General features: G+C 34.6%; 1 protein-coding gene across 4 annotated transcripts in view; it reads right to left on the reverse strand.

Annotated features, from left to right (window-relative positions):
* Window positions 1-24,788, reverse strand: part of EXOC1 (exocyst complex component 1) — a 54,809-nt gene that overhangs the window by 15,426 nt on the left and 14,595 nt on the right. Inside the window, exons 5-12 of one of the 4 annotated variants that reach the window (XM_070396335.1) lie at window positions 22,990-23,010; window positions 21,226-21,413; window positions 19,038-19,265; window positions 18,701-18,833; window positions 17,960-18,069; window positions 11,610-11,759; window positions 4,743-4,848; window positions 295-339 (exon numbers count right to left, since the gene is read on the reverse strand). In XM_070396335.1, the coding sequence (XP_070252436.1) occupies window positions 295-339; window positions 4,743-4,848; window positions 11,610-11,759; window positions 17,960-18,069; window positions 18,701-18,833; window positions 19,038-19,265; window positions 21,226-21,413; window positions 22,990-23,010 (981 nt within the window). The remainder of the gene's footprint in view (window positions 1-294; window positions 340-4,742; window positions 4,849-11,609; window positions 11,760-17,959; window positions 18,070-18,700; window positions 18,834-19,037; window positions 19,266-21,225; window positions 21,414-22,989; window positions 23,011-24,788) is intronic. The other 3 variants (XM_070396344.1, XM_070396353.1, XM_070396361.1) reach the window with 3 other exon arrangements.

Genomic DNA, 24,788 nt, shown 5'->3' on the forward strand with positions numbered 1-24,788 from the left:
TGACCACATGTAAAAGAATTTTTATAGTTACTAACCACAGCCTGAAAACAGAAATATAATCGTTAAACCTTTTTATAAATTTCTGATTACACACCATTTATTTTCAACTATATTAGATATTCCTTTGATGTAGCCACATCACTACCATCATGTTGGTTTTCTTTCATCAATGTCTAGCAATAACTCAGAGCAATCAATAGTTTAGGTGCAACTTCTTTCAAGACAAATAACTAATTTCTAAACATTAAACAAACATGCATTGAGAATACCTACTAACACACTCAGCATACTCACTCTCTGTTTCCTGTTTGACAGCACTTTCTTTTCGAGGAAGTGTAGCTGTGATGGATTAGGTTGCAAGCATCAAAGACAAAGACAAGTTAATAAACTGCAATTTGCACAAACCATGCACAAGAGGAAGTTAAGCTTTAGTTTAAAAGACACATGCAGAGAACCATGAGCATCAAGTAACAAAAGGTGCAACGTATATTTAGTTGGCCAGCTACTGTTGGAAAAATTATAGGAAAGAAAATACTTGTCTTTTCATGTATTATTTTTACTCTAATATTCAGATAAAACTATCTATATTTGTCAATCACCCCATACTTTTAAGTGATTGTTTTAAGTTTATATACTTAAATTTAAAAGACTATATTTGCAAGTTTTGGTTTCTGAAGAAAAAATATGGTTTAAGTAAATAATTTAATACAGTGTAAATTTATTAAAATGAAGCTATAGATTTAGACATTAAATGCACCAACAATTTCAGATTCCCTGAAGCTCCTGAAAGGAATCTCCACTGTACTAAATAATTTTATATTACATCTGATAAAAAATGATATGACTGGGGTTTGAAAACCATTTCAAAATATCAAGCTGCACTACTTAGTAATTGGCCTTGTGAACACCTAGAATGAAAGGTTTATATAAAAATACTACTTCTCAGGAGAAGTGAGGATGGAAGGGTAAAGCTAATGGAATAGGTTTAATACAGGAATTTTAAACTTTTAAGGATCATTTGGTTTTATTCTAAAACTTCTGTATATATAATATTTATTAGATGAATTACAGAGATCATCTTGTGAAACATTCTAAACTCAAATTAGAAGTAGATATGAAAAGCAAAGAAAGAAATTACAGAATGAAACAGAAAATTAAAGAACATAATCTAGAAATATTTTAAAAACAAAAAATATGTCAACTGTCACTGCCAAACTTCAAGGCAAAAGCCCAAGTATAAGCTACTAACTTGTCACACCAGCGACATGTATGTCTTCCCAGCCTTGGCTTCCTGAAGCTCAAAAGAGTATGAAACAGTAAGGCTGGACATTAAAGTGGCAAGCAAGGGTCATGCTAGAGCTACTAGCTAGCCAACCTGAACAATCCCCCTGGTGTCCTTATGGTGTCACTATACTAAGTCATCAGTTCCAAATCAAGGCCTACTACTTCATATACTTTATTTTTAAGTAGCCAATAAAGAATACAGAATTACTAGTAGTGCCTATTAACTATAATTTGGGGCACAAAACAAGTCCATATTATTTATCAGAAACAAGCAAAATCTTCAGGTAAACTTTTAAATATATTTAAATAATTCCTTCTAGACTATAAACATCATGGGGTAGGATCCTTGCTTATGCTGCTTTCTCAGAACGCAGCAGTGCTTATTATATAATAGGCAATCAATAAATACTTATTGAATTTCTAGCCATCGTGAATCCAGTCTTGTATTCAAGACTTCCTTTGAAATCAACAAGATTTCTTAGTTTAGTGGAGAAACACAGAATGAAAAATGATTTTGGCATACCATTTTAAAGATCTGGGAATATTAAAATAAATATGAGAGGCAGTAACCATATAAATACATATGTTAATGAACTAAAATAATGTGTGGGTGTTATCTTAGCTGTAGAAAGAAAAAACTGGTGATTTTAAAAAGAAATAATAAATTTCATCTCCCTGCCATTTCTTAAGCACAGTTGTAGAATATACTAAAATATCAATCTTGGGGAGAAAATTCCATCTCTCTGAGGATGTCAAAATAAACCTATTAATCAAAAAGGGCAATGACTTACATAAAGACCTTATAACAAAGAAGAGATTCTTTACTGGCATTTTAACCTAATTTTGAATTATTTGAACTAAGTAGATGTTAAAGATCTGAGTCCAGACTGGTTCAAAAACAGAGTGCTCCCCTGAATCTCTATGACTATATGGACTACAGTTTACTTTTATAAAGTATATTCAATCTGCCTTTCATTCTTATGAGCATCTATGACCCAGCATTTTCAGAGCAAATAAAAAAGAACTCATTTAAATATTATTTATTATTACCAATTTTGACTCATTAAAAAGTCATCGTTCTAAAATTTCAAGTTTTTATCTTAATTATAATTACTATTAAAATTCATTTAAACATAATTTGAATAATTGGAAAGATATCTTTAAAAAATGTTACATTCTACCTTAGAACTTAAGTCATTTGTATTTAATTGAAATTTATGTTTAAATGCTGAATAACAAGTTAGTTCTTCAAGATGGACCAAACTATTTTTATCCTCTGAATTCTGTTCGTTTAGTGTTTTCTTGTTATAACTGGTATCAAAATAACTGAAATTATGTAACTTTAGAGTACCATCAATCTCCATAAAGTACTCCCCATTCCTTATTATTTAATAGATACATTGAAGAGATGTAATTTTAACTTTTAAAACTATAAAAGTGCCTTCTACATGTGTATTATGTTAATATAAAAATATTTTCAACAAAATAATTTAGGAACTTTTCAAGGGGTAAGAAATGAAAAAATTTAGGTCTCAGGTTAATGCAGTGGTTGGCAAACTGCGGCCCCTTGAGTGTGGCTCTTCCACAAAATACCACATGCGGGCGCACACGTACAGTGCGATTGAAACTTCGTGGCCACACTCAAGGGGCCAAAGAACCGCATGTGGCCCACGAGCCACAGTTTGCCGACCACTGGGTTAATGCAATGATAACATTAAGATACTATGGTACTTGGCCCTGGCTGGGTGGCTCAGTTGGCTGGAGCTTCGTCCCGTACACCAAAAGATTGCGGGTCCAACTCTTGGTCAGGGCACACATACCTATATTTCAGGTTCAATCCCCAGTTGGGGCATGTGTGGGAGGCAATTGATAGACGTTTGTCTCTCACATCAATATTTCTCTCTCTCTCTCTCTTACACCCTCTCCCCCTACCTCTCTCTCTCTCAAATCAATAAAAACATATCTTTGGGTAAAGACTTTAAAAATATATATTATTGTACTTGATTTAAATTATATTTATATTATGTCATTTATCTTAGTGTGAATCTTAGGCTTGATAATCAGTTGTGATAATGGGATTAATGGCCTCTTCAGGAGCTAATTTTAAAAAGATTTCCCTTTTAACTTCAGTTTTAATATACTGCAGAAGAGTACTCTCAAAATAAAATGATTCACTAACAAGTGGTGACAGATATACTAAATGAAAACATTAAACATGTAACTACATTAATACTGTGTTTACTTAAAAAAAACCATAACATATTCACAGTGAAACATTAACAAGAATATAAACACACTGCTGTTTAATAACAATTAACCTTTAGGATGAGTTAGCATTTCTGTTTCCAAAAGCCTATTGTCCCAAGATTCTCATCAGTTTCTTTACCGAAGTGTCACATATTTGTACACAGATTCAAACCATTTCAAAAGTCTGGACTACTAGATTCAATATATTAGTGTTGTATTAAAAACAAACAAACAAACCAGCCAGTGAATTACAAAATAATTACCCATTAAAGACAGTCTTCTCTGTCCTAAAGAAAAGAATGGAAAGATGAACTATCAATTTCAGTCCTGTTTCCCGATTACTGAAGTTGCTTAGGGGATAGGCTCCTTTAAACAAGCAAATGCTAAACTCATTTTTCTAAAGGGAGCTACGCAGACACACTGAGGAGTGCACATTGTAGCCACTTAAGGCTGGGTTTTGACTTCATAGGCACAGAACTCCATCCAAAAAGAACCCCAGAGATGGGTACATGCAACAGCAGAATGTGGCCTTGGCAAATCACATTCCTCACAACTTGATACTTTCACTGGTTATCTTTTCAAATCATGTTTTGTTTTGTTTTTGTTCATTTAACATATTTAGAAGCAACAACAACAACAACAAACAGGCTTCAAAAATACATCTTGGAAAAATAAGGTATAACCACAGAAGAAATTTTGGTGACATATTTATAGCCTGTTGGCAGGAGATAAAACACTTACAAACTTTCTTTTTGATGCAAAATAGCCAGTGAGAAGTAAGAAGCCAGGAATCACTTTCATTTCCCTGTGGAGAGCAATGACTTAAGAGAACAGTGATTTGCCCACCACTGTTAAATAAAAGTCTTTTAGGAACTCTCAACATGTGTCTCTTAGTCTAATACTTTCTCTACCAGACTAGACTGTACTTCGTTTTCTGGTCAACTGCTTTTCCTATGAATATGTACTTTATAGCATACTGCAGAATTCTCACATAGTGCAGAATTTCAATTAGTAAAAAACCATTTGCAGATACAAATATTTCTTCTATGAAATACCTATAAGGCAAACCAAATGTATCAGACTTACTCTTTCATTAATTCTACTGCATCTTCTTTCTCCTTGTTTAAAAAGTCTTAGAATTAGACCATTTAAATAAAATAAAACCATTTTTAATAGAATAGAAATCAATGAACTGAAGTGCCTAAGCTTACCAAACTTCTTGCTTTCTTTAGTTGTGCCAGTCATCTTGATCTTTGCAACTTCAAAGAAATCTTTAATTTCTCTCTCATACAGTCGTGATAAATAATCCATGTAATTCTGAAATAAAAGTAACATGTACTTATTAATAAAACAAAATAATTTCCATTTTTAATCCCCCTAAGTCCTTCAGACTTATTTTAAATTTCGTGATCTAAAACTTTGATGCAGTTCACAGGATAAAAAAAGAAGGCTATTTCCTGTCTTTAAAAAAATATTGAACATTAACAACTTATAAAAATATGAAGTGGGACATAATCACATTTTCATCTTTATATGTTAACTTTCACATTTTAATATGGTTGCAATCATACTATATAGGACACTTGAGTCAGAAGAGTCATGCTTCTCCAGTCTCACACCTTAATGACTGCAAAATATTATAGTTGGTTGATGTGCTACTTAGTAAACCAGTCCCCTAACACACATCACTTTAAGTGGTTTCAATATTTTGCTATGATAGACAATGTTACAATAAGCTTTTTATCTCCAATGAGTTCTTCCCTTGGAATAATTTCCTAAGGGTGGAATTACAGGGCCAAACAGTATGGGAACCTTTATAACTCTTCCTCCATGCTGCCATGTTGCTTTAAAAATGATTATACCAATGGACAGAGTCAATGGCAATGAAGGAGTATATTCAGTTTCATTGTGCCCTGTCAGCTGGGGTTATTTTCAATAAGAATTTAATTAGTTTTCATAATTAAATAATTTATTTTTATAGACAAATTTGATTTATGTAGCTCAAATGAAAACACCTATTACTTTGTACACACACTCATTTCTTCATCATATTTGCCTATCATCACATACCTTCATGAAGGATATTTCAACAGTGGGAGGCCATGTATTTTTCCAACTCCTAAGTTAAATGCCATACACAAAGTTTGACTAAATTTAAATAAAACCATAGCAGAAAAATTGTACATATTCTTTTAACTTTATTGTGGAATTAAGTTTCAACTTCCTTTATTATTTCAAATGAATATATCCAGTTTTACAACAGGTTTACCTAGCTTTAAATATCAGGTGCACCTTTCAAAAGGTATATTATGTAAATATTTGTATACTGATTCATAGTTCACTACTGATTTTCTTAGATATTTTATAGATATATCCTTATAAAATAGTATTTGGATGAAACATAATATAAATACTAGTGTTGTTTTTTTCAATTCATAGATCATATTATTCTCATAAGAAAAGTTAAACGGGCAATTCTTTTCCTTGATCTTTGCATAACTTTAAAAGTAAATATAAGTGAAAATATACCCCAAAATTAATTCCTATTGGGCTTTTTCAATGTGTCATTTTTCAAGTTTAAATTCTGATAAAAATATTGATCACTGCAAATCAGTAAACGACTGACAAATGGGAAGGTAGCTTTGCATTATTAGTAAAATCTTCATTTTCTACTGAAATCAGCCAATATGAGAGACTACATTCTGATGCTTAAATTGTTTAAAGTGCACATTACTATCCAAGCAATTTAAATGGTTTCAAATAGTTATTTGTAATCTAGAAAACAGTGACTTCAGCAGACTATTGCAAATCACCCCCTTTTTCAATGGGATGCAAATAACTGGATACATTTTTTCCCAGGTACTCAACAAAACTCACTGGTGGTCAAAGCCACAGACAAGTGTGACTATCAGTTAATTCATTCACTTACCAAATTCTGAAAGATGTATCTCACTGTGAATATGTATTCCTTCTCTTAGCACCTTACAGCACCTAACTGAAATTAAACTATCATGAATTTAAATCTTACCTCAGACTACCTTTTCAATTTTATTTTGTGCTGACTGTAGTGTCCTCCATGTTTTACTTTTTCTTTAAACAAAAGGAAGATGTCTGAGTAATCTTCAAGACTGACTATCAACCTCAGGAAGTTAATTAGGAGAGGAAAGCTCATTTTCTACCTAAGCATGGACGGACTATCTCTATTAATTGCCCTACATGCAAAACCAGAGTCACAGATAGAGGTTGTAGTCTTGGGAGGAAGAAATCTGGGCAGTTGAGCTCATTACGTGATCAAGACACCCCTATTTTCCACAGGCTCTAATTGTATATATCAAAAGTCAGGGCTTTTCTTAGATTCAGCCAAAGTAGAGCTGAGGCAGTACCTAGTGATTCTTATCCCTTAAGAATATGAAACAGGCTTTTCCTCTTCCCATCAAAAATTGTGAGCTGTGTACACCAAACCAAGTGCAAATATTATCTGGGGTTATTTATTTTTCTTAGTAAAGAAACATTGGTTTGTATGTTGCCTTCCTTCTTTCCTTCTTCCATTCTTTCCTTCCTTCTTCCTTTTAAATAAAATACCTGCTTTTGACAACACTTCAGCAACCAAATTAGATTATGAGGTAAAATTCACAGTCTGTCAAAAGTTCAAACCACAGGATCAAGTAACATTCTTAGGAAATTAGTCAATGTCATTAAAAACAAAACAGAACACCTCATTAATATTGTCAATCTAAAATATACTGTGAGCAGAGAAACATCCTATAAATCATCACTAGGTTGGCTACAGTCTTGTTTCTTCACTTTAAATTACATTCATGAATACTGCATTATATATAAAGATAGGGCAATAATACTCACTGAGAACACAATTAGGCAAAAAGCTTATCGATTACTTATTTGAATATTCACTAGGGGACAAAACACTTGTTGGCACAAAACTCTTAAGGAGATATAATAATGTTTAATTATTCAAAATATTAATCCTAAAACTTCAAAAGGCAAAGAATTCCAGTAATGTAAATATTTTTCCTTAAGATAGCGCCAAATCAGAATTCTGTTGAATGAAAACAAAACAAAACAAATATATAACAGAACAGTAGAGTTGCATAATACTTAAAAGATCTATTCTGAAGGACAATAACAATATTAACTAAAATGGCTAGCCAGATAAGATACATGTAAACACCTTAGGATATATACATATATATATGTTCTTTTATAAAAGAATTTTTAAATTTAAATTTAAAAATATTTTTACCAATGTTTATGTCCAATTTCTTATGATCAGATTAGAAAAAGATGGAGCCAGATTTGGGAAGACATATACAATAATGTCCTATTGCCAAATATGTTGATATCAATATGTTGATAGGAATGTACAATCTGTCTTTTTCTTACCATCACACTTCTCATGAATTTATACCTAACCCTTGCCTTCTTATGAAACATGAACCAATGATACTGGATAAGAAATGCAATAATTATTTTAGTAAATATAAGGATAAAATTTAGTAAATATAAGGTTCATGCAGAAACATTAATTACCTGAGAGAGAATAATCTTTACTTATGAAATATTCTGAAAGAAAGCCAACTAGGCAAAAACTAGAAAAAAATTTTGCTAGCAAAGCTAGTAAAAAATAAGGTTAATTTGCTTTCTAAGTTCTTTGTTAGAAAGTTTTTATTCACAAGCACATGGGTGGAGGAGAAAACCTTTACATTAACAATTCCAATATTCTCACTCTACAGAGACAAAAGATATCACTCTTTCCAATTCACAAACATTTCTGAATGTCATATTGTCCACATAATTAAATTATTACTAGTTATTAAAATAGCTTATGTGTTACTTGGATTTTTTGTTTTTAAACTTCAAATTCGTAAAAACTTACACATAAAATATTTTAAATGTTTCTCAGAGTACTGCAGAATTCTAAATGAACTGTTCTGATATGTAATATAGAAATATAGATATTTAAATATTTGCATTAGATAACAATTGTTTACTTCCCTAATGACAAGGTCAATTCCAATACTAAAGGTCGCAGCATAAATGCCAATGAAGTATTGTACCTATGGCCTCCTTCTACAATGGCAATTTATTAAATCTAAGTCAGATCATGTTGTTCCACTGCTCAAAGGCCACCAACACCCTCTTCCCCCAAAATCCCTCACAGTAAAAGCCAATTTCTTATAATGGTGCATAGTCCCTTCCAATTTGCCCTGCCCCACCCTGCCTTATCTCTCCGACCTGCCCCTTCTAAGGTCCTGTCCCCTGTTTGCTGTGTTCCACCTACTGGCCTCCTTACTGCTCAAGTGCACTCGCACTGAGGGGAAAGTTTCCCCCAGTAACTCCCACTGCTCATGCCTGCTTATATATCAACTAGAGGCCAGGTGCACAAAAATTTGTGCATTCGTGGGGGGGGGGTCCCCCTCAGCCCAGCCTGTGCCCTCTCGCAGTATGGGACCAGGGGATGTCCACCTGCTGGCTTAGGCCCGCTCCCTGGGGGGATTGGGCCTAAGCTGGCAGTCAGACATCCCTCTGGTAGCCCGAGAGTCCTCGGGAGATGTCCACTTGCCAGCGGGGAGCAGGCCTACTGCAGTCAGACATCCTTAGCGCTGCTGAGGAGGTGGGAGAGGCTCCTGCCACCACCACTGTACTGGCAGCCATCAGCCTGGCTTGTGGCTGAGCAGAGCTCCCCCTGTGGGAGTGCACTGACCACCAGGGGGCAGCTCCTGAATTGAGCGTCTGCCCCCTGGTGGTCAGTGTGTGTCATAGTGACCAGTCATTCCTAGTCATTCTGCTGTTAGGGTCAATTTGCATATTACCCTTTTATTATATAGGATAGAGGCCTGGTGCACGGGTGGGGGCTGGCTGGTTTGCCCTGAAGGGTTCCCGGATCAGGGTGGGGGTCCCGCTGGGGTGCCTGGCCTGCCTGGGTGAGGGGCTGGTGGCTGTTTGCAGCTGGTCACACTCCCTTCAGGGTGGGGGTCCCGCTGGGGTGCCTGGCCATCCTGGGTGAGTGGCTGATGGCTGTTTGCAGGCTGGTCAAGCTCCCCCCAGTGGGGACCCTCACCCCATGGAGGTTTAGCCAGCCTGGGTGAGGGGCTGATGGCTGTTTTCAGGCTGGCCACACCTGAAGGTGGGCGGGGCCCCCCACTGGGGTGCCTGGCCAGTCTGGGTGAGGGGCTGAGGGCCGTTTTCAGGCTGGCCAGGCCTCCCCGGCGACGGAAGCTCCCAGCCTCTCCTTTTTTTCTTTTAATTCTGGGATTTATTTACCTTATATAATTGAAACTTTGTAGCCTGGAGTGGAGCTTAGAGCCGGCCAGGGCAGGCGGGAGGGAAGCTTGGCTTCCTCCATCGCCAGGGGCAACCCAAGGCTCCAGCTCCGTGGCCAGGCCGGCTGAAAGCAGGTATCTGGGGTTTATTTACCTTCTATAATTGAAACTTTGTTGCTTTGAATGGAGCTCAGAGCTGCCGCGGCAGGCAGGCGGGAAGCTTGGCTTCCTCCATCATTGGGGCAACCAAGCCTCCTGCTTGCTCTAGCTCCGTGGCTGCTGGCCGCCATCTTGGTTGGGTTAATTTGCATACAGTTGCTCTGATTGGCTGGTGGGTGTGGCTTAAGGCATAGCAAAGGTACAGTCAATTTGCATGTTTGTGTTTTATTAGTGTAGATCTGCTCAAATGTCCCCTTCTCATGACACCTTCTCTGACCATCGATTTGAAACTGTAACCTTCCCCCACTCCTGGCACTCCCTGCTTCATTTTTCCCTAGAGCACTCACCAGCACCTTTTAACATGCTATATACGATCGCACTCCTCCTGTCTTTCGCCAAAAGTGCCGGGAGCGCTCTCATGCTCCTCCTGCAGTGTCACTATTAGATGCTAGTAGTTCACTCTTTATGTGGGAAAAAAAATTTAAAAACCTTAACTCAAAATGCCTTGGCAATTGTAGCATAGTTCCTAGGATATTGGTTGGCACTCAAAGGGATAATTGACATTTCTGTCAGTCCTTCTCCATCAGAATGTGCACTCTCAAATGGCAAGCATTTGCCTGCTTCCTTCAGTGCTGCATCTCTAGTTCTTAGAACAGTGTTAGTTTATACATAACAGGTGCTCAGTTCATTTGCTGAATGAACATGAGTGAATGACTCTCACCTTCCCCAAAGGCTGACCTTCAGTCAGTGAGATATACCATTGCCTTTAATCTCTAAGCCTAGCAATTTGGCATCATCCTGCCCCTCCTATCTCTAGAGTCTCTCTTTTGGTTTATATTCTCTCTCTATTCCTACCACCATCTTCCTGGCTCAAGATTTCATTTCAATTTCTGCTTTAGTCAGGCCTGCCTCCTCACTGTCCTGGGAAAGGGACATTTTCTCTGCTTTGTCCAGACATCTTGCTCCTCACCCCTGGAATGCCCTTCCTCTTATTTCTGGCTTATTTAATCCCACTCATTATTTAAAACTCAACTCAAGTCCAATGTCTTTCATAAGGTTTCCCCCCCACAGTTTCATGTCATAGATTTCCCTTCTCTAAGCTGTCATATATTCAAACTCATTTCCAGTTTTGAACTTAATATTTTGCTAATTGTTTTCAGTGTAGTTGCTTTTTCTAGCCAGACTTAAAGCTCTTTAGAAGTAAACACCTGTTTGTTAGGCCTGGCATAGTGAAATGCTTAATAAACAGGTACTCTGCACCTGTTTAATAGAACAAATTATAATTTCTTAAAGGGTGAATGCCTCATTCACACATCTTCATGCTCTCCAGTTTCTATATTGCACATGAAAAACTCAGGAAATAATTATAGCATTTAACTAAATTGAATGATGCCTCAGACTACATATAGTATGGTCTAATACTGTATTATACTGAAATTTAAAATTTAGCTCTTCTTTATCTAAGTAAATAAAATAAATGTTTTCCCTCACTAATGAGCACTCAGAAACTCAATTATTTTCTGCTTTGCTAAGAATGTACTGGAGTATTTCAAATGTCACTTGGGGAACTGAATACATAACCTAATTCTAAAAGATTATGCTCTATACTCAGTGATGTCAAATTGATCAAATCCATACCTTTGTCAGTCCCTCATATTTTCCGTAATCTGTACTCTTCAGCCACTCCATCAGCTTGGCATATCGGAGCAAGTCTCTATGAAATGGATGATGATTGGGTAAAGTCAGTTCAATAGAGTGTTGAGCAAGAGTTGAACTCTGATCATGACCCTAGAGTGAGTGGAGTAAATAAATAAACAAATATCATTGACAGTATAAAAAAACACTGTTGTAACTGAAAATTCTAAACAATGACCAAATGTGGATAAGCAAATCCAACAGAACACAGAAAAATAAAAACTGAGTACTTACTTTCTTCTTTTACCATCCTGTGTATACCAACCGAACACCACCACCATAAAATAATCATAAACACTCAAGAATGGCACTTTGATAAATCAACTACTCATTTCATCTTCTAAAGGAGTTGAAAATTAATGTGTTCATGAAGCTTATCTCTCCCATATAATTTTACAATTTACTAAGCAAATAAACATCATGATACAAACTATTAAGAAACACACCAAATAAGGAAGTAATTTAAAACAAATTATCTACATACGTGGTATTTCCATTAGAGCCTACAATGTTTAATAGAACAGATAAAAACATATGGTATATAGAATTTTAGAACTAAGAAAGACTATAGGTGATTATATCCTGGGCTTTCCAGGATACCACTAATGATAATAGAATTTTAATTTTTCTATTAATTTGTTAAATAAGTAACTATACTATTTTATTTTTAAACCTTGATAAGACTTTTATATAAGTAAATTTATAAGTTATCAAACTGCCTTAGACAGATGATGTATCCTGACTTTTGTTTTAGAAAATATAGACCTGGTAGAAAATCTAATCCAATAACCTTATTTCCTAGAAGAACAAATTGAAACTCAGAGGTAAGTCATGTGCTCAGGTTACATAGAAGGAAAGCTAGAACTGGAATCTCAGACATGTGAGTTGCACTTCTATTTCCTTTTAAAAACATGTCTAACAAAATAATTTTAACTAGACTCAAAAATTCTAACTACCTACTAGTATCTAAAAAATAAAACAATGAAAATCTTCCCAGGTCCCTTTTGAAACAATCGAGCTCTCTTCTCTACTTGGTCAGTATTTGTCATGGAACTCAAAGTCAGTGTCTAAGCGATGGGGAGTTGGAAGATTAACAGGAGATTCCCTTGAAAACACAAGTTCCCAAGAATAAGGGAAAAAAAGGACAGATGTATTTTAAGTTATTCTGACTCAATCTGATTTGCCTAGATAGTCAGAAGTTTTTGGTAGCATTTTGTGAAAACTGTATTAAAATTACACAGACTGTTGGAATTTTGGGGTTGGTTAACTCATTTCCTGGTGAAGTTACCTAAAGCTAACCAATGTGTACTCTACTAGCTGACATACATTAGCTTATAAACACCTTGAATTTAAAGAATTTATTTTTTTTAATTTGAGAGATTTCTTTCTTCTAATTTATATTCTTTATTATATATACAAAATAAGAATGTAGTAGTTACAGATTTTTAAAAACAATTTCTTTTAAATACAGAGTATCCAGAAAGAAAAATTCCTGGCCTAGGGAATAAAGAGTTCTTTAGTAATTGAAGAGTATCTTTACAGTAAGAAAGATGGAAGTATCAGACACTTCTTTTTCAACATAATTTCTCATTGCTCCAGAATATGTTTAAAGTGATGATTCCTATATTTTGCTATAAAAACATTATGTGCTTGATTACAGGGTCCTGCTCTAGCCCCTGCTGGAGTGGTTACATAATATACAGTATATGCACTGTATCAGTTTTCTAAAATCTGAACAATCCTAAAAACACAGAGGACATCAGAGGTTTGGATAAGGGAGCATAGACCTGTGTGAATGTTCTTTTCTGGATGGCTGAGTGAATATAAAACGATCACAACCTCCAAAGAATCATCCAGCACTAAGAGCTTAACAGTTGAAAAATGAAACTATTCTATATATTTGGAATGCCTTGGCAACTACATCTTTTCTGTGAAGTAAAGACTAACAGTAAATATGGACACAATAAAAGTTATTAAATAAAACATGCAGATATTACCATTGGACTATATATTATACCTTTAATTATAATTGCCAAAGGTCAGTATGAACATTACATTTCAGAAATATTTTCTCATGGCCACATGAGAATGATAATTGGGATTCCATTAAATCACAAGAATTAGATACTAAACATAGGTAGATATTATAATTTTAGGTCTAACGATGTCTCCAAATTGTGTGTCTTAATTAGTTACACTGATGAACGGGGAAGAATATTTGAAACTTATTATAGCTTATAAATGTTTTCCAAATAGTCTGCCTTTATTAATAACAATATTAGATCTCTTTTTATTATCTAAAACAATTCTCCTCATTAATTTTTCTCAATGATTCCAGACTCAAAATTATTATGTTCTCCCACAACTATTTACTCAGACCACTACATTTTAAATTACATTATTTAATTTAATATCAGGAAAGCTCTTCAATTAAAAACCTTCTCTTCTCCTAAAAATGGGAAAATTAGTTATTAACATTTGTAGAGGATTTTACAGTTTCCAAAGCTGTCTCACATATTTTATTATTCAAAGCTTTCTCTTACAACCTTCTAAGATCACTATCACCTGAAAACCTCACTTCTAATATGAAGACCATCATTACCTTCACATCATTACTATTCAGATAAATTAAATATTAGTATTAACAAAAATATTTAATTTTAGAGAAAATAGTTCCAAATAACTTCAGAAAATAGGAAAATTACTTAAATTGTTTAACTAATCAATAACTTGATAACTATCACATCTAGAACTCTAATGTACAAAGAATTCTATTCTTTATATATTTTTTAAATTAAAACATTGTTTAAAGTTTACTATAAATAAAAATAAAATAGTAACAGTGACAATTTATTAAATGCCTACTACCATGCTAAGTACTTTATATATAAAAATTGCAATCTTCATAATAATCTTGCAAAGTACTTTTTTACTCATTTTAAAAAAAAGTAAACTCTATTAACATAATTTAAAAATAATATATTAGGTTTTGTCCAAATTAATCTAAGACCAATACATTTTCTAAAACTTAGTGAATTATAAATTTTCTTTAGTGTACATATTAATAGGGTTTATAAATAAATTAGCTAATATTGAACACTATGCTATACCAAAGCACTGTTCTAAGCGCTGAACATATAACAACATTAATCCTCATTACTAACTTAGAGGTAGATATTTTTACTACCCCCCATTATTCAGATAAGGCAGCTAAGGTGACAAAAAGAGGTTAATGAACTTGTCAAAGGTCACCCAGCTAGGTCACCGAGCAGCATCAAGATTTTGAATCCAGGGTGTTTGGCTCTAGTGCACACTCAAATATTTTGCTATACTGACTAACCGAAATGATATGTCCATGTGAAATGTTAAAAAATTTTCAAGATTTTAAAACTCTATTTTATGTCATGTTTATTTTTCTTTTCTTTCAATTTTTTTTTTTTTAACTTACTGATTGATATTAGAGAAAGAGAGAGGAAGGGAGGAGAGAGAAACATTGGTTTGTTGTTCCACTTATTTATGCATTCATTGGTTGCTCCTGTATGTGCCCTGACTGGGGATCGAACTAACAATCTGGGCATTTTGGGACGACACTACCTGGTCAGGGCTAGTTTTCTTTTCTTTCTTTTTAAAAATTGACTTGAGAGAGAGAGGAAGGGAGAGGGAGAGAGAGAAAGAGAAAGAAACATTGATCAGTTGCCTCCTGTATGCACGCTGACTGGGGATCAAACCTGAAACCCAGGCATGTGCCCTGACTGGGATGTGAACCTTTCAGTGTATGGGATAACACTCCACCCAACTGAGCTACAGCAGCCAGCGCATATTTTTATTTTCTTAAAGAAAAAAGAAAATCTGAAAAAAGTTCCAACAAACATCATGAAAATTGATTTTAAATAATCATATTTCTTTTCTAACAGATCATCAACCAATATGCTTAAGGAAACAATTTTTGTGACATGAACTAAATACTTGTGGTCTGTTACCCAGGTTTTATTTTACTATATGATGTTTCTATAAATACACATCTGACTATCTAGAACCTCAGAAAATTCACTTTCAATTAAACCTCATTAGCACTTACATATATGTATACAGTGGGGCCTTGACTTATGAGTTTAATTCGTTCCGTGACGGAGCTCGTAACTCAAATTACTCGTATGTCAAATCTTAAAGTGAACGAGTGAGACACATGATGCTGGGCTGATGTTGTGGCGTTCACTGTGATGTTCGCTGCGCCAACTAGCGGTGGGGTATCTGAAGCTGGCTCGTAACCCGAATTTTAGCTTGCAACTCACAGCAAAAAATCGCCGAGAGACGGCTCGTATCTCGAAAAACTCGTTAGTCGGGACACTCGTAAGTCAAGGCCCCACTGTACTTTGTATATGTAGTTATACAATTAGCAATTTAATATACACATTGCTATAGAGCTTTAAGTACATTAACCTCCTTACAAGCATCTTGAGGCTGGGAGCTACTTCTTATTCTTACATATGGACTACATTATGTACGTAATAGGCACACAATGAAAACTGGACAAAGAAATGTACCATAATTAGGTAATCAAATTTTCCCAACTAGTTTGTCCCACAACCAGGAATAGAAATATCCAGGTTTCCCGACTCTTTTGCTAGTTGACCTGATGCACTGAATTCAACACATAGAAAATCTACTTTCTGTACTTGAGACATCCTCTTCCACCTTCTTCAGCATATCTGAGGGTATGGTAACATTGTGATTTTTAACATGCATCATTCACATGTAACAATACATGTTAGATTTTCAGAACTGCGAAGCATTCATTTTAAACAAGCCATTAGTTTATAAGGCAAAGAAGCAAAAAATAAATATTTGATTGTTATAACAAACAATTAAGGGTGCAGAAAGAACTATTGTTTATGAACTGGTATTTCCAATACCACTAACAAATGTGGATAACATCACTGTCATTTTTAAAAACTAAGGAATTGTGTGGTTATAGATATTACTGAAATCATCCTATAAGAAAAATGTGAATTAGTATTTCCTATGTGACTTCTAGATTTACTTTTTTTCTCAACACTTTTTATGTTAAGTGAAATGTTAAGAGAGTCTTTCCCGACTTCCCCCTCACATGCTTAGTTAGATCATCTTCTTTTATGCTCCCATATACTATTATCATAACATTTACCCTTTCTATCTATTTCCCTTCCCTAGACTGTCAGCTATTTGAGGGCAGGATCAGCTGCTCGTCTATCCCAAATAAATGTCTGGTATGAATTTCAATCACCTGGCAAATGATTTCTAAATAAATGAAGGAGTGAGTAAAAGAATGACAAGAAGAAAGGCCAAGCAGAATAAGATTAAATGCCTTTTTGGCCAAAATAAATTTTTACTATGGGACATTAAAAAATGGCTACAAATATGGTTAACAGGTAGCTTAAATCAGCAAGTTATAATCTATAAAGATTCTGTGGCTGTTAAGTTTAGCAAACTTATAGAAAAATAAAAAGAATCAGAGAAGCTTGAGCCAAATTTGATGTACTCACAGGCACCGAAAGAAAGGAGGACCTATTATAGAGTTGAAGGAGAGCCTGAGTAAACTAATCAGAAATAAAATATATAGTAAATACAATTGAAAACAAAATAAGAATCCAATGTTTCAGACAGCATTTCTTAATGAACAAAATTTCCCACAATTCCTTTTCCCAAATAACCCTAAAAAGAGATAAAGAACATAAGAAACCTAGCTTACTATACCAGATATTAAAATGCCTTTTATCAAATCCCTCTAATGTACTCTAATATTATTAATATTATTGTCACAACCTTAATTATAACATTCTTTTCCATATAAAAATGTAGATAAATAATTTATGTGAGATTAAATCTACTGGGATTTACAATTGTGCTATAGTCATTTTTCTCATGTATATAAGTACACAGAGCCAATGAAACAGTTCATACACTGAATCAAATCCTGGTTCTTATTTCAAAATATTGAAAAATAAAACCGGCCAAATAGTAAACATGTAACAAGTTTGGACTTAGTATCTTAATGGTATATGCAGTAAAAAAGCATAGTTATTTATATGATTTCTAGAATCAGAGTTTAGTTAAAGGAATCAACAGAGGCAGTTGAGGTGCTAAATACATCTATGAGCAAATATGCACATAATTAAAAATCTTAAAATCAAATAAATGTGGGAAGAATATGCTGAGATCCCAAAGAAATACAATTTTTTTGTAGGGATTTAAATTTAAGGTAATATATGAACAACTACAAGAACATGCCAGTATTAACAATAAAATAAAATTACCTGTTGAACGAAAACATTGTTGAGGTGACTGGCCAGTCTCCGGGCAAAATGCTCTCGCAAATCACTGAAGCGCTGCTGCTGCTGTTTGACTGCCAGGAGCATGTCATGACCTGAAATCAGATTATTTCTTGATTGCTTTCATGGGTAAAAAGATTTCCCTGATGTTTCATGGGTATATTCATAAAAGTATCCATATTTCAGTTTTGAAGAACCCAAAGTTTTACTGGTTTGTTCGTTTGTTTTTTTAAAAAAAAGGTATGGGGAAAAATAGTATAGCACAGTAGTTCTCAAAGAGTGGTATTTCCTCAGCATCATTAGAAATGTGGATTCTAAGGCCTCAGCCCAGCCATACTGAATCTGGGAGTGGGGGCTGGCAATCTGTATTTTAACCAGCCTTCTAGGTGATTCTGATGCCAAGTCAAGTTTTAGAATCACAGCCCTAGCAAAACCTTGTGCTCTCTGGTCTAACCAAAGCATCTACTTTGTGCCAGGTTCTGTGGACTGTAGTGAAGAAAAATCATGGTGTTAATTTGGATCATTGATGGAAGGAACGGAAATGAAAAAGTTCTTAGTGCCAATAGAAATATGTTTGGAAATAAGTGAAACTTGTGAAACTTGTTTGAATAGTTAATCACGTAACCCTAAACCACTTGCCCCATGTATTTCTTGTCAAAAGTATTTTGCTAAGTTACAAACTAATCACCGATCCTTGGTTACATTTACCATTTCCAATGAACACACCTGGTCGAAGAGCTACATTCATGCACTGCAGAAGGGCATCGGCGGCATTGGTGCAGGCCTCAATGCCTCTAGAAGAAGCAAGATCTCCTTCCTGAAGGGCCTTTATATGACCTTTGGCCAAGTCCATGTGGTTCTGGAATATATGTAAATATAACATTGGCACTTGCAATTTTGGGAAATTCACAGGCTACTCATTCTTATCACTAGGATTTGTAATTATTTTAAACCTTGCTCTCATAAGAAAATTAAAAAAATGTTTACAAGTGGGTTTTACATATTATCCGTTAGATTTTTATTTATTTATTTTTTGCTGTTGGTAATTTATAACCACACTTACCACAAGGAACTCTATCTCAGACAGGAGTTTTACATTGTTAGTGTTACTAAGGTGAATTAGGTGGTTGCTTTCAGAGATCTGGTCCATTTGTTCTTTCACACTTTGGAGCATTTCCTCATAACTGCTGAGTTTAAATTCAATCTGATCTACCTCCTGTAGAGCCTCATCCAACAGCTTCATCAGGATGTTCACTTGTTTTTCAGAGGCCATGATTGACTGGATGTTAGCCTGCAAAGTTAAAAACAAAAGTAACATTGTATAGTACTTCAATGTGTAAAAGTATAAAGATGAAACACTGACAAATCTCTTTGACAGTAGAGTAACAAAGACTGGTATGTACATCTACACATCTACTTTGGTTCATCATTATGTTTACATTCCACTTTTTTTTTAAAAATCCTCACCTGAGGAGTGAAGATATTTTTTCCATTGATTTTCAGAGAGTGGAAGGGAATGGGGGAGGAGGAGAAAAACATCGATGTGAGAGAGACATATCGACTGGCTGTCTCCTACACACACCCTGACCCAGGCCGGGAACTGAACCTGCAACCAAGGTATGTACCCCTGACCTGGAATCGAACCTCTGACCCTCTGGTGCTCAGGCTGACACTCTAACCACTGAGCAATGCTGGCCAGGGCTACGTTCCACTTTTTACAAAACATTTCAAGAAGGTACACTTGCCTCTATGTCAAGATTAGGGACCAGGTCTCAGTATTTTATATTTTCACAGACTGTACAAGTGCATTTCTGCCCCATTATATATCACTAGAGGCCTGATACAGGAAATTCGTCAAGAGGAGGCCTTCCTTCCTCTGGCTGCTGGCACCAGCTTCCCTCTGGCACCTGGGACCGGGGCTTCCCTTGCAGCTCCGTTTCATCCGGAAGGTCGTCTGGAAGGACGTCTGGTCTAATTAGCATTTTATGCTTTTATTATTATAGATTAGTAATGGTATATTCTCATTTCTGTAAATTAAGGGGCCATAGACTACGTCATCTCCAACATTTCTTCCAATTCTACTAGCTACAGGAATTTTCTATATTTCTTAACATTTATGTAAAACCCTAAACAAAAGCAAAATCACCTATGTAACACCTTAGGGCTTAGGCAAGAGGCTAGCAGTGGTATACCAGTCACTGAGGTTGCATGGAACTAATTTGTAACTGCAATACAATTTGTACTAATAGGATGTGGAAGAGCATATAGCCATAAGAAAGTTTCTTCTATGGTCTTTTTTCTTTTTTTGTTTGTTTGCAGTTACGTATTTTTTTTAGGCAAAGCACCATTCCCTTATCACTGTTTTCTAAATGTTTCTGATTACTGTTTTTAATTCCCTGAAATATAGAAGTTGCCAAATCCAAAATTAAACTGCAAAGCAATATCATGACTTGAAACATATATGCAATATTAATTAGAAAACAGAAACCACTAAGCCACATTAAGAAGGCAGGTAACATGTTATGAGGAAAAAACTTGGACAAGGAATAAAAAGTTAAAATACCAAAATTCTTTAACTCTTAAAATATTCCTTATTCTCTGAAGGTTTTTCTTAAATGTTTAACCTTGTCTAAACAAAACAAAAAACTCCAAGTGTTCATATTAGATTTTTTTCACATCACCACTGCTCCTTTTAGCTCTCTACTTTCTAAAGGTGTGCATTTAGATATAGACTCAGAAACTGTGTATAAGAGTTAAAGGATCTATTCTAAAACATTTCAGCAGAGTCAAACATCCTTTCCCCCTGACTCTCCTGTTCTCACCACACTTATTCTGCTCCCTTTTGGTAAATGATTTCCTTATTTCAGCCTAATTTCTCTCTAATTTGTATCCCCTCCCCCCCCCCCCCGCCCCACCCCCAACCCACAATAACGCTATTCTTTATTCTTTTGCACTGAACTATTCTGAGGTGTTTCAGAGGCTGGGTAAATCAAATCCTAAATTGGTTTCTGGCTGGCTACTTCATTTCATATCAAGAACCTCTCAAAATCCATAACCTTAGCCAACTGCCTTCATTGGCCTAACTGGCAGGAATGGTTCTGACATTTGATCAAGAACAGTGAAAGACTGATGGCAGCAGGTAATAAAGACAGCAATATCGCAATATCACACAGGAGGCAGTAAAATGGGATTATCACCAGTCTTCTCAATCCACTACACATCACTAATCATAGATTACAAAATAGTCTTACCCCGTCTAGCACCTGCAGCTCTCTGGACAACCTTTCAGCAAAGGCCTCAGCATTAGAAATTGCATATTCACAGCCTTCCATTATTATTTCAATATCCTGCTCTTCTCTTGCATTTAACTCTTGGTATTCATCTACTGCTTCTTCATCACCTCCTGTCACACTCTGGTTTTCTCCACTTGGAACAGATTCTTAAAGAAGGTAAAAATTAAAATAGTAAAAAAGTAGGAAGGACAGTAACATGGTACTTATAGGTAAAGTCAATTATAAACACAGGTCACATTTAGTGGCTGAAAAATAGGAAAGTGGTCACATTTAGTGGCTGAAAAATAGGAAAGTGATTCAAAATATGTGAAAAACTTATTTTTATAAAAAAATGGCACCTGTTAATGTTTATTATAAAAAAAAAAAACATGCAGTCTAACTCAGTGACTTGTGTTAAAATAGGCTTTAGTCCCAATTTCCCCAAACACAATTAAACTAAAAAACAAATACAAAAACAGAAACAAAACACATGAAACAAGCCTACCCTTTTTTTTTCCTGCCTGAGGTACTTGTTGCTCTAACAAAACAATTAAAAATGTAGGACACAAAAAACAATTTGCTTTCCTTATTATCCAGGTAACATTTTTCTTCTGTTATTTTTGTTCTTTTCACCTTTGTAACAATGTTTTGTTTTGTTTTTCAGTAACTTTTAATTGAAATTAAAAAATGCACCTATGATTCACAATTTATTTAGGGCACTGAAAATATTAACTGATATTTCCGTTTCTGTTTAAAAAAAGTTTCACATGCATTAATAAAATTTCTAAAGATCAGCTATTGAAGTTTTCTCAACAACTCTATAGTGAAAAGAGCAACAACAACATGGCTATTTAAATTTCAGAAATTTACATGGGTCCTTATGCTTCATAACAAAAGACCAAGAGATCAAATCTGAGGTGCTTTCTAGATAAATGTTTCAGTTCAATTTTTTGAATACACTTAAGTAAAATGTGAGATTTTACATAAAACTTGAGGTTAAAAGAAGTAAAATAAAAAAATAATTTTTATCCTCTAAATAAATCTCTATTAAATAAAGTTACTGATTTTCATAAACTCAATGGGACACAATTTAAATCACAAACTCTGGATGCTTTAAATATACATTATTTTCTATGCAAATATTTACATTCAGTATGACTTGACATGTTAATTCATCGAACAACAAAAACCAGCCATTTCTAAGTAACAAAGGACTCTTAAGAATTGATAATTAGACACATTTAGCTAATATTTGAGACCAAAAAAAAGAAAAAAAGAGGAAACTAAAACTTTTGGTACAGGCAATTGCAGATTAGAGTATATAATTATAAGTTCTTTAGAGAGGCATCACCAAGCTCCTTGTCCTTTGAATGAGTCCATTTTAGCTCATTGTGGAAATGTTAAACTGTCATGTGTGACAGCTTATTAGCCACCAGGGAGCAGGAACTACCCCAAACATTCTGTACAGCTCTTTACACAATTAGATATGTAAGATAAACAAACACTAAAAAATAAAATAAACACTTTAAAAGTTCGTAACTGTTTCAGAAGTATTTTCTCTCCCATGAAACAGTTCTTTGAAAATTAATAATTAATAGTATCATTAATTTTATGACCATATGGATTTTGTAGTAATAAACTTGTCCCTGAACACAATTTCATAAAATATGCAACCAATAGTATATAACAATGGCAAGTAATAAAAATATACAGAAGAGAATAAGAAGAAAAGGTGTTACGCACCTTCTGTAACTTTAGGCAGTTCTGGAGAGTAAAAAGGTATGAAAAAAGCAGAGGAAAGTAAGCAAAGAGTATTAGCTAGGTAGAAAAGTATACAGGCTTAAATATTTTAAAATACTACCCATATTTCATTCATGTTAAATCAAGGTTTAAAAGACAATGTCAAAATTAACTACAAAGTGTAAAAATCCATAAGAAGCTACATTTCCAGAGTTTATTTTTCTTACTCATTTTCAGACAGTTACTAAAAATACATTTATCTTTCTATTTTCTCTTAGTCTTTTAAGAAACGCTACTGACTAGTCCTTGTAGGAGAAAACTGGGAAACAGATCACTTCCTGGGGATTATTTTTAGGTCAGTTGTGACTCATGCATTTAGTCTAGTTATTTTCACTCAAGGCCCAAAACTTTCTTCACCAGGACTGACACACCCTCACAAAGGATTAGTCATAAAACACTGTTAGAAAGGACAAAATTGAAGCAATTAAAAAACACTTAAGATATCAGTTTGAGCTGGCACTTAAGGATTCAACTCAAAGATTAAAAAAAAAATCTGATTACAAAAGCGAAAAAGAAAAGGCCAACCAAATATTTCACTCTACTTCAACTGCTAACAAAGTCCTCTTTTAAAAATTATATTCTGCTGAGAATAAAAACTACTAAATCACTACTGCTAACATTCACAATGAACAGTCTTACTTACTTGGATGATTATCTCTTAAAAGGAGATGGTGATCATTTGTTTGGTTTCTAACATCACTCCAAGATTAGAGACATCTATTTTTTTTTAATGGGAATTAATGGCCATGATTTTAAAGTCCAGTGAAACATTAAAACAGGTTTGTAAACTGAACTCGACTAAGCCAACACAATGCTTATTTGATTTATAGAAAGTGATTTTCAAAAGGAGATCCTTAAAGATCTTCTCAGTATTCTTAAAATTGATCTCAATTTGGGTTAATATTTATAAAAATGAAAATGTCTACACCTTTGTTTTAAGCCCTGAAAAACTAAACTGTCTTTCTTTCTTTTTTTTAAGATAGACACTTCATTCTCAATAACAGTAATATTCTTCTCTTTTTTAATTTTGGTAATATTTCTTAATGATATAAATATAGGCAGGATATGTATTTTCCCATATTGTTGACTTCATAAAATATATTGGTTTAAAATACATATTAGGCAATAAATAACATCTGGAGATAAGTAATATTTGGAAAGAGGACAGAAAGCTTTGAAATTCACTCAACAGAATATTCAACCTTGAAATTTAAAAATAAATAGATAAATACATACATACATGCCAGTTAAAATTAAACCACTATTTAAGGCATGACAAGCCACAGTACAGTTTTTGAAGGTCATTCCCTCAACACACTCTATCACCAAGACATTGGAGTCTGATGTTGGTGAGAGGGCAACTCTGAGGGCTCCTATACAAGGCCAGCTTTACTGGGGGAAGGAGCACAAGGCCTAACAGATGTGACCTGACTCTGCAAGTTCTAAGCATTAAGCCTGAAACCAGTAATGGGCTCACTAATTTATAACTGATGAGAAAGAATACTACATTTAAGGAGAGAAAGACCCATGGCCAAACAAAAAGAGTAAGTAAAACAACATAGAGAAAAGACAGGCGCAAGTGACTAAGAAAAGGAATCGTTTGAGGCATCTGAAACTGCTATTTTTATAGGTCAGATTGGATGAATATTGGCAATTTCAGATGTTGACAAAATAGAAGATTCTATTTTTAAATGCTAATATACAACTTAGGACAAATCTAATTTTTTCCTCAATAAAGAGGA

The sequence above is a fragment of the Myotis yumanensis genome, unplaced genomic scaffold (assembly GCF_028538775.1).
Source record: "Myotis yumanensis isolate MYYU_CA2020_CCGP unplaced genomic scaffold, mMyoYum1.0.hap1 SCAF_1, whole genome shotgun sequence".
In the NCBI taxonomy this organism is placed as follows: Eukaryota; Metazoa; Chordata; class Mammalia; order Chiroptera; family Vespertilionidae; genus Myotis; species Myotis yumanensis.